Source organism: Salmo trutta, chromosome 4 (assembly GCF_901001165.1).
Source record: "Salmo trutta chromosome 4, fSalTru1.1, whole genome shotgun sequence".
Lineage (NCBI taxonomy): Eukaryota > Metazoa > Chordata > Actinopteri > Salmoniformes > Salmonidae > Salmo > Salmo trutta.
In genome coordinates this window covers 11,749,103-11,759,987 of record NC_042960.1, presented here as the reverse complement: position 1 = coordinate 11,759,987, position 10,885 = coordinate 11,749,103, and the positions used below count along the sequence as shown (strand labels likewise).

The 10,885-nt window shown below is 41.3% G+C and overlaps 2 protein-coding genes across 2 annotated transcripts in view; both read left to right on the top strand.

The window, feature by feature from the left end:
- Window positions 1–2,433, top strand: part of LOC115191331 (endothelial zinc finger protein induced by tumor necrosis factor alpha-like) — a 34,112-nt gene extending 31,679 nt beyond the window's left edge. The window contains exon 6 of the transcript XR_003877637.1: window positions 2,081–2,433. The gene's annotated coding sequence lies outside the window, so the exon portion shown is untranslated. The remainder of the gene's footprint in view (window positions 1–2,080) is intronic.
- Window positions 730–3,834, top strand: LOC115191339 (zinc finger protein 629-like). Its single transcript, XM_029749217.1, has 3 exons — window positions 730–768; window positions 1,005–1,126; window positions 2,691–3,834. The coding sequence occupies exons 1-3, from the start codon at window positions 756–758 to the stop codon at window positions 3,633–3,635; spliced, it is 1,080 nt and encodes a 359-aa protein (XP_029605077.1). The 5' UTR covers window positions 730–755; the 3' UTR covers window positions 3,636–3,834.
- Window positions 3,835–10,885: the final 7,051 nt, after the last annotated feature.

Here is a 10,885-nt window from a genome sequence, read left to right as displayed (position 1 = left end):
ACGGAAAGATTTTAACTACATCGTATTTATCCCCATTATGATGGGTTTAACAACGATGAAGTCAGTCTGTAACTACAGTATAGGACTCAAACATAGTGGGGAGTAAACACTCCATGTTGAAAGTGTGTTTATTATCTGTGTGTGTGTGTATGTACCTGATGGAGTGTATGTCTGTGTAATCTGTATCACCTGTCTCTTCCAGGATGAGGAGGGTCCAGAGGTGCTGATGATGAAGGAGGAGGGGTGTGAGGAGGGTCTGGGGAACCCTGAGGGGACCATGGTCATGGAGGACAACCAGACTACACCTCCTCCTGAACCCACAGAGCAACCAGCTGAGCAGCACAGGATCACACACAGTCTCACTGAGGTGAGCCCACTGTAAACTACTGTCTGAATGGTATTAGGTCAGGGCCCGTATACACAAAGCCTCTCAGAGTAGGAGTGCTGATCTAGGATCAGTTTTACTTTTTAGATCATAATGAATAAGATTATATGGAAAGATATTCGATCAGCACATTTGCTTAGTATAAAATCAACTAACATGTTTGCATAGTACTCATAGCAATCCCTCATTACCCAATCAGAAGATGCTCCATAGCAGGGTGCTCATATCATATTTCTTGATCCAACATCCTCTCACTCTGTATCTCTTACAGTCAGTAGACATGGAGGAAGGGAAGCCTGATCTGCTGCTGGTCAAAGAGGAGACAATAGAAGATGGACCAGAGAGCATTGATCTGCTGAGTGGACTAAAGATGGGGGAGCAAGGTAAGGGAGAAATACATATAGCCAACATAAAGTAATAGATCTTCAATGGGAATAGTGATGCACATGGCTATTATTATTTCTTAATTTTCTTCATTCACAAAATGAAATCAGTACAACTTATGTTTATATGCAAAAACACACATTATAATGTATGAACTTCACCAGGTAATTTACAAAAATCCATAGGTATAGAGTTTTGATGTTTGTAAAGTCTATTTTCTAACCTCTTCCTGCAGGTGGTTGGTTGGAGGCTAACAGAGGAGACTGGGTGGCCATCTTGGATTCCCCGACCGGTGCAGCCAAGGGCCCAGGGGACAACATCACTGAGCAGGCCAGGACCAGAGGTGACATAGTGGAGGTCAGTGGATGGGACATTGTCCTCAACTCTGGGCTAGGGAACAACCCTGTTAACCACAAACAGAAACAAACAGTCGAATACAAAACAACTGAACTTAGTCTCCATGACAACAGACTGGCTGAGACCAGGGCGAGGTGTAGATTCGGTCCACGGGGACGGGGAGGTGTTGGTATGCGGCGGGAGAAAACAGACACAGACTCTGCTAGCGATGCTCCGTCCTGCTCCTATAGTTGTGATTCAGAGAGACTGATGACGCATCAGGTTAACCCCCTAACAGGTGCTGCCTTCAGCATGCCTTCTATAGGATCTATCAACTGGAACATGGACCCTGCAACAACACAGACACTCCCTGGCCTTCATCCTCCTCACACTCTCCTAATGTTAAACCAGACCTCAAACAATGCCAGTGCCTCAACACTAAATGGCTACACAAGACCATTGACAAATGACAGTAGTAGTAATGCTATCAGTAGATCCAGTGGCAAAGAGAAGCGCTTCCCGTGTTCATTCTGTGGGAAAGCCTTCAGTTTCCCCAAACAGGTGGAGATCCACCAGAGGATGCACACAGGGGAGAAATCTTTCGGCTGCCACCAGTGTGAGAAGAGGTTCTCCCACCAGCACCACCTGAAGAGGCACAAGAGGGTCCACACAGGGGAGAAATCCTACAGCTGCCCTCAGTGTGAGAAGAGGTTCTCACGCCAGGACCAGCTGAAGATGTACCTAAAAGTCCACACAGGAGAGAGCCTGTACGCCTGTTCGCACTGCGAGAAGAGATTCTCAGAGAAGAGCTACCTCAGGATACACCAGCAGAAAATGCACAGGGCCCATGTGTAGTGACATGTAATGCAGTATTAGTTAGTTTGATGTTAATTTTGTTGGTTTTGGATGTAGCAGGGAACTGGATGAGGTGAACTGAGGAAAGAATGAGTATGATGAGACAGAGTAGATGATATGGTGATGGTTGGTGTGATGGTGTCTGTAAAAATGCTTCACTGATGAAAAGTGACAACTATGTCTTGTAGTTTGATGCTGGTGTTTTATAATGATGAAATGATAGTGCCTTAATTCATGTTTACTTCACATAAACTAGTGAAGCTGTGTGTAATGTTGAACCTTTTCCAAAGTATTCTAAAATACATTTGATCAAATCGAGGGTACCAGATTTACAGAAAGGGTAAAGTGTTTCCATAGTGAGAAAAGTTATTGTACTTGTCACATATCGTTTTGTGCAATAAAAGTACTGTACTTCAGGTTATGTGAGTGTATAACCATTTTATTGAAATTAAATACAAAAATGACTGTGCTGACCCCTTTGTTATTGTTGTATCATTGCATGGACTTCCCTTCTCAGTCAAACCAAAACATATTTAATTCTTGAATCAACACGTGGAAAGGTTTTTATAATACACTCCAATGGCTCCATATTGTTAGGTACTTGAATCACAGTGTTAGAGATGGCTTGACTCTGATTAACATTTTATAATATCATGTCATGTTTCTGTGTGTACAGCAAAGAGTTTCTTATATAAACCTTTATGCTTTTCTGTTCAATTTGTCTTTACAGTCTGCAGTCCATGAGGACCTGCTGATATCCGGTGTTGCTAGAGGGAGAGACTGGACCTCTGAATCGGTTGGTCACAAACCCTGGCCCCGGATCAGAACTCTGGATCAGGAGCCATCGCTCTTCCTTCCCGAGTCAGAACCAGGGCCCAACCACGAGGGACAGAGACTCCATCACAACCACACAGAACACAACCAGTGGACAGGTGGACTGAACAACCTCAGTCCTGGTGGTCATCAGAGAGACAGAGGCTCCAGTCAGGGATCCAGTCTGCAGCCCAGACCTTTCTCTTCACAGTCTCAGTGCAGGGATGAAGCAGGGCCTGGGGCTGATAGAGATAGACCCTCCTGTTCCTATGATACAAACACCACAGTATCCATGATGAACAGAGCAGGTCACCCTGGGCTTCAGCCTTCAGAGAGAGTAGTGGGCGACCCCTCTGGTGGGAGTCTAACAGCAAGTCTGTCTTCTCCTTCAGGGTCTCGTCTAATGCCTGGTGACTGGGTTCATAGAAAGCCTAGACCTGGGTCCAGCCTTCCTCAGCTACCTCATGGTTACCCCACCAATACAGACCGGGTCAAGATTGGCGTTCACCACGAGAGTTACCTAGCCTATAACACAGCACACAATCCCAACAACACCCAAACAATGGCTAGAGGTCAAGGAGGGAGCTCAAAGACTAACCACTTGAGGGTGGTGGCTCCTGCTTCTACCTCCTCTGGTGTCATTGGGTCACAACGTGGGAGGCCGAGCATTAGGTCGGACGCCGACAAGCCGTACGCCTGCCCCACCTGTGGGAAGCGCTTCGCTGAGGCGAACTATGTGAAGAGGCACCAGACAGTTCACACCAATGAAAGGCCCTTCAAGTGCAAACTATGTTACAAGAGCTTCTCCTTCCTGACTAACCTGATCAGACATAGGAGTGTCCACAAAGGGGAGAAATCGTAGCAGTGTGGCTTGAGATGTACACAGGGGATATCTGGGAACTATTCTTTAGTTGACATACTGAATTATAATTATCATGTGAAGTGTCTCAGTTGAGCATCTGAGTATGCTCACCATCTCTGATGATACAGACTTGTTGTTTGGTGTGCAGGCATAGCCAAAACACTGTCATTTTATTGAAGTGTAACTATATCTCCCCTCTGAATTTGGTTTTGTCTATATTCTATACCCTCTTTTTTCTAATATATTACACTACACTACATTACCAAAAGTATGTGGACACCTGCTCGTCCAACATCTCATTCCAAAATCATGGGCATTAATATGGAGTTGATCCCCCTTTGCTGCTATAACAGCCTCCACTCTTCTGGGAAGGCTTTCCACTAGATGTTGGAACATTGCTGCAGGGACTTGCTTCCATTCAGCCACAAGAGCATTTGTGAGGTCGAGCACTGATGTTGGGCGATTAGGGCTGACTCGCAGTCGGCGTTCCAGTTCATCCCAAAGGTGTTCTGATATGGTTGAGGTGAGGGCTCTGTGCAGGTCAGTCAAGTTCTTCGACAAACCATTTCTGTGTGGACCTCGCTTTGTCCATGGGGGCATTGCCATGCTGAAACAGGAAAGGGCCTTCCAGAGGCAGTTTGGAACTCGGTAGTGAGTGTTGCAACTGAGGACAGACAATTTTTTTCATGCTTCAGCACTCGACGTTCCCGTTCTGTGAGCTTGTGTGGCCTACCACTTCACGGCTGAGCCGTTGTTGCTCCTAGACGTCTCCACTTCACAATATCTGCACTTAGAGTTGACCGTGGCAACTCTAGCAGGGCAGAAATTTGACGAACTGACTTGTTGGAAAGGTGGCATCCTATGATGGTGCCTCGTTGAAAGTCACCGAGCTCTTCAGTAAGGCCATTCTACTGCCAATGTTTGTCTATGGAGATTGCATGGCTCATGTGTTCGATTTTACACACCTGTCAGCAACGGTGTGGCTGAAATAGACGATAATTTGAAGGAGTGTCCACATACTTTTGTATATATCTATAGTGTATGTTGACTTTTTACTTACTTGGTTGTTATATAGTATTATAAACTGGGTGGTTCGAGCCCTGAATGCTGATTAGCTGACAGTCGTGGTATATCAGACCATATACTACGGTTATGTCGAAACATTTATTTTTACTGCTCTGATTATGTTGGTAACCAGTTTTTAATAGCAATAAGACACCTTGGAGGTTTGTGGTATATGGCCAATATACCACAGCACTCCGCATTGTGTCGTGCTTAAGAACAGCCTTATGTTGCATTCGTAACCAAGTGGGAATTTACCACATACGACTGGAAAAAATCTATTTGAGCTGGTAACTACTGGTAATTACTAGTCTATCATCATGAGTTCCCACTTGATGACCTCTGACATCACCTACTAAAGAAATTACCTCGATAATAGCATTCTGGACTGGTAAATGCAACAACAAAACATTATTTATAAAAAGCAATCTATTAATATGGGTTTTCAACACTATAATTTGTTTACAAGCATGATAGCTGTACTTTATAGTTTACGCAGCTTGTTGGCCATTAGCCAATCTACCTTTCTCAACGAGTTCAAAGCACATGAATGCATTCAACTGGTATTTACGACTTCACAACTGGTAAATTCCCACCTCCCACTTAGTTATGAAGTCAGAATTATTCGTGGTATATTAACCATATACCACACCCCTCGGGCATTATTGCTTAATTAAAATTGGCCTTAGTTTCCTTGGCTTCCTTCGATCTAAGCCAAACATCTCAGCAATTATTTTAGGTAATTTACTGTAATTTTTCCACCACTGGAAATGACCACCAACACAGAGTAGTTTCTTTAGAATCTACACTGAGTGTACAAAACATTAAGAACACCTTCCTAATGTTGAGTTGCCCCTCCCCTTTGCCTTCAGAACAGTCTCAATGGAATCTACAAGGTGTCAAAAGTGTTCCACAGGGATGCTGGCCTATGTTGACTCCAATGCTTCTAACAGTTGTGTTAAGTTGGCTGAATGTCCTTTGGGTGGTGCGCTATTCTTGATATACATGGGAAACTGGCACCTACTACCATACCCCGTTCAAAGGGACTTAAATATTTTGTCTTGCCCATTCACCCTCTGAATGGCACACATACACAATCCATGTCTCAATTTTCTCAAGGCTTAATTTTTTTTTTTTTCCCAGTCTCCTCCCCTTCATTCATCTACACTGATTGAAGTGGATTTAAGAAGTGACATCAGCAAGGGATCATAGCTTTCACCTGGATTCACCTGCTCATTCTATGTCATATACACTCAGTCATGTCATGTACACTCAGTGTATATATGGTGCTATTTAATGGAGGTCTCTGGTCGAAATACTCAGCAACACATGCTACTCCACTCATTCCATAGCCCCCAATGCAATACATTGTAGGCCTATAAATTACATTAGTTTTCCCAACGCCACTTTTACATTGGCACATAGAATCGTTTTTTCTCTATAAGCCAATATGTAATGTATAGACCTACAGTGTATTGCATTGGGGGCTATGGAGTGGGTGGAGTAGAAAGTGTTGCTGAGTATTTAGACCGGAGTCCCCCATTAAATAACACCATATATATATTCTACAGACCCTACTGAGTAATCCCAACCCTCTTTTACATCGGCACCTCGAATAGTTCTCTCTATAAGCCAATATGTATTTTACAATATACAATGTATTGTATCGGGGGCATTTATTTGACCTTGGAACGTATTTTGAAACCCACATTTAATGCAAATGTCACTTAAATATGAAAAAATATGAATCATTAATGTTTAGACAATCCTGTTTCATATATCATGAATAAATAAAGGGTACACTTCTACTATTACGTGGGGGACTTTTATTTTACAATTTTCAGAATTTCCGTGACCCGGAAGTACTTTTTTCATTTTATTCAAGACTCTGCTGAGCGTCACCAACAGCAGCTTTGCATAGTGCATAAAAATTGTTTACTACATGGGGGAAAATCTTAACTAAAGATAATTACTACTTTAATTAAGATTTTAAAAAATCTTGTAAGGTTGAGCACATTGAAAAATGGTTGGCGCTTAAGTAAATTATTGTAAAGAACATAATAGCCTACTGGTAAAAAAAATTTACAATGACAATATAGAAAAATAAATCATTATTTTGATGGTATGATTCTTGATAATTTACTGGTGCTATTGTTTAAGGGTGCAATTTTGAAATGTAGAGTTTAAGAAAAGTATTCATACATTTTTGTTGTATTTTACAAACAAACTGCACTGTACAGGAAAAACAATGTCTATAAAACCATGGTCCAGTCTATTCACTAGATCCCTTAACCTCCGTGATAACTGTTGATAGGCTATAGGCATAATTGGGGTTACAGTAACCTATAGCAGCATCAGCTTACTTGGGTACTGCCTCCAAAAAAAATAAATTGTTGTCTAGCCAAAACGCTTGACCTGATGCATGTTTCGACACATAAGGCTGGCCTTGGGCTGATTTAAATGTAAAGTCTGCAGCCTGCTCTTCATCATTAGGAGAATGTAGGTAATTTACAGGTATGCCAGTCAGTTAATTAACACCCCGTCTACTGGTCACATTGTTTATTTGAAGGAGTTATTATCTTACCAAATCACCTGCTTATCCTCTTACATCTACACGTTCCGCTAGCGGAACGATTGCTCCAATATCCAATGATGGGCGGGGCGCGAAATTCAAACTCCTCTAAAATCGAAAACTTCCATTTTTCAAACATATGACTATTTTACAGCTATTTAAAGACAAGACTCTCCTTTATCTAACCAAACTGTCCGATTTCAAAAAGGCTTTACAGCGAAAGCAAAACATTAGAATATGTCAGCAGAGTACCCAGCCAGAAATATTCAGACACCCATTTTTCAAGCTAGCATATCATGTCACATAAACCCAAACCATAGCTAAATGCAGCACTAACCTTTGATGATCTTCATCAGATGACACACCTAGGACATTATGTTATACAATACATGCATGTCTGTTCAATCAAGTTCATATTTATATCAAAAACCAGCTTTTTACATTAGCATGTGACGTTCAGAACTAGCATTCCCACCGAACACTTCCGGTGATTTTACTAAATTACTCACGATAAACGTTCACAAAAAGCATAACAATTATTTTAAGAATTATAGATACAGAACTCCTCTATGCACTCGATATGTCCGATTTTAAAATAGCTTTTCGGATGAAGCACATTTTGCAATAATCTAAGTACATAGCCCGGCATTACAGGGCTAGCTATTTAGACACCCTGCAAGTTTAGCCTTCACCAAAATCACATTTCCTATAAGAAAAATGTTCTTACCTTGCTTGTTCTTCGTCAGAATACACTGCCAGGACTTCTACTTCAATAACAAATGTAGGTTTGGTCCCAAATAATCCATCGTTATGTTCCATCAAGACGTTTTGTTCGTGAGTTCTAGACACTATCCCAACGCTAAATCTCGGCCACGAGCATGACGCAAAATATGACAAAAAATTTCTAAATATTCCATTACCGTACTTCGAAGCATGTCAACCGCTGTTTAAAACCAATTTTTATGCAATTTATCTCGTAGAGAAGCGATAATATTCCGACCGGGAATCTGCCTCCTGTCTGTAAACTGAGGAAAAAACCGAAAGCCGGGGGCGGGGCGTGTCACGCGCCTAAGGCTTAGTCCATTGAGTGACCACTTAGCTTTTGCTCTCCTTTGTTTCAGCCAGGGCTTTGAATTACGTCATTCCTGTTTTTCCCGGGCTATGAGACCTCATTGGAGACGTGCGAAGTGTCACGTAAGAGCAGAGATCCTTTGTAAACGATAGAGATAATAAAGAAGGGCAAGAAATGTTCAGACAGGGTACTTCCTGAACAGAAGCATCTCAGGTTTTTGCCTGCCATAGGAGTTCTGTTATACTCACAGACACCATTCAAACAGTTTCAGAAACTTTGGAGTGTTTTCTCTCCAAAGCTATTAATTATATGCATATTCCAGTTTCTGGGCAGGACTAATAATCAGATTAAATCGGGTACGTTTTTTATCCAGCCGTGAAAATACTGCCCCCTAGCCAAAGAGGTTTTAAGCTAGTAGGAATTCTGCGCCTAAATTATAGTGCAAGCCAAGAGTACAAGTCTGGTATGGAATGGTGTTTTATTTCACACTGGTGTCAAACAAAGACTAAGCTAAATTTGTTCATTCATTATTTTGTTATTTGGACATGAATTAGTCAGTCAGCAGAGAGTTAAAGTGCCAGTACAAAAGTGTAGATCTGTGATTTAGACTCAACCAACATGAGTTCACTGATCTCATAGCTTCAAAGTGAAAAAAGGGGGGGGGGGGCTTGCCTGTTTTGCATGTTATTTTGGCGTTAATACGGTCACATATCAGTTTGCAAACAATGTAAAAAAATATATAATTGAGTTAATAAAGCCACATACAAACATGGACTCTGGGAGTAAGGGAGCTCCAAAATGCAGGTGTTTCAGTGTGGTGGTGGGGCAAGCCAGCAGAAAATACGGAGCGTTGCGCCGTGATTGGCTCAGTGTTCTGTCAGTCATGGGGACACTACGTCACCGCCAAGTCTAAGGGTAGAGCTCAAAAATTCAAGCCCTTTGGGTGCTGCCATAGACTTACATTAGAAGTACCCATCCAAGAAGGCTCAAGGTTATTGGCCACAGATACAATTATGTCAAATCACGTTATATCTACAGTAGCTTTGATTGGACTGATCATCATGAATCAAGCCGACAATCTACTGGCAAATCCTTTTTTTTTATTAATATTTTTTATTATTGAATATCAGAAACAAACATTATACTTGCGCTCAACAACTACACCATACCAGTCATCCAACAGACTCCCATTCAAATCGACACACAGAAACATCCAGGGTCAATGCCCTGCTCAAGGGCACGTTGACAGATCTCGACCCTCAGCTTCCCTCAGCCCATCCCACCTATCTCTGCTGGCCACCCTCTTCGGATTTCTACGCAACATATATCCTTCAACTATGCTGTGATGTTTAACGTACAATTTTAATCTATCTAATCTAATAGAATCCTCAGATTGCGAGTTGAAGATAAATACTTTTACTAAGAGTATTGGTATATTAGTAATTAACTGACCCGTACTCTCCAGATCTCCTAACAATACTATTTCTAGGGTAAATTTTAGATCAATGCTATGCATTTCCAGACATTCCTGAATCTGAGACCAGAAACAGGCTACCTGAGGGCAATACCAAAATCAATGGTCTATTGATTCTGTATCCTCACAACAAAATCTGCAGAGCTTCGATGATTTTATGCCCCAAATATTCGACATTTTGTTGGTGACAAGAATTCTATATAATAATTTAAGCTGAAAAGCACGAAGTCTTGAATCTTGCGTTGTTTTATATATCAACTCATAAACCCTGTACCATGGAATCGGTACATCAAAAATCTCTTCCCAACTATTTTGCAATCTGTATGGCACAGTTGTCAACATCCTGGTCCTCAAATGAAACTGGTATACTTTTATGCTATTTTTATTCCTCCGCCAGTTTTGATCCTTTATATTGGGCAGACAGACCAGTTCCCTACCTCCTCCCGCTGCCACCTGCCTCCTCCATTTTTGGGGTAATGCTGTAATCAATTTGGTTGTACTCTTGGATTGAGCAGACCTTCCCGTGCAATTCTGATAACTCCATGAAGGACATAACTCTACCATTCCAATTTACAATATCATTTAAGAACAAAATACCCTTTTCAAACATCTTTCCCATAAATACAGGTATTTTATCAACCAGCACATTTGAGTTCAGCCATAATATTTGTTGTAATATTTGTTCTATCTTTTCAGGGGGATGAAATTGTAGCCAGCTCTGCAATGCTTGTTTGAATAAGAGAGATACTTTGAAAAAAGTATCATTTTCAATTAATCGAAAAATAGATATGGCAATCTGCACAACGGTAAAAAGGCAATTTTTAAACAATGGATGAGCTTTTCTTAGTAATCTACTTGAGAACCATTTAGGGTTCAAGTAAAACTTTTGAATAAGTGAAGCTTTTAGAGAGAGGTTTAGTACTTTTATATTTATTAATCTCAACCCACCCAATTCACATTATATAGATAGGCATGCTTAATTTTGTCTGGTTTAGCGTCCTAGATAAAGCGAAATATTATTTTGCTCATATGATTTGTAAAACGAATCATCAGGAGTAGGCAGCGCCATA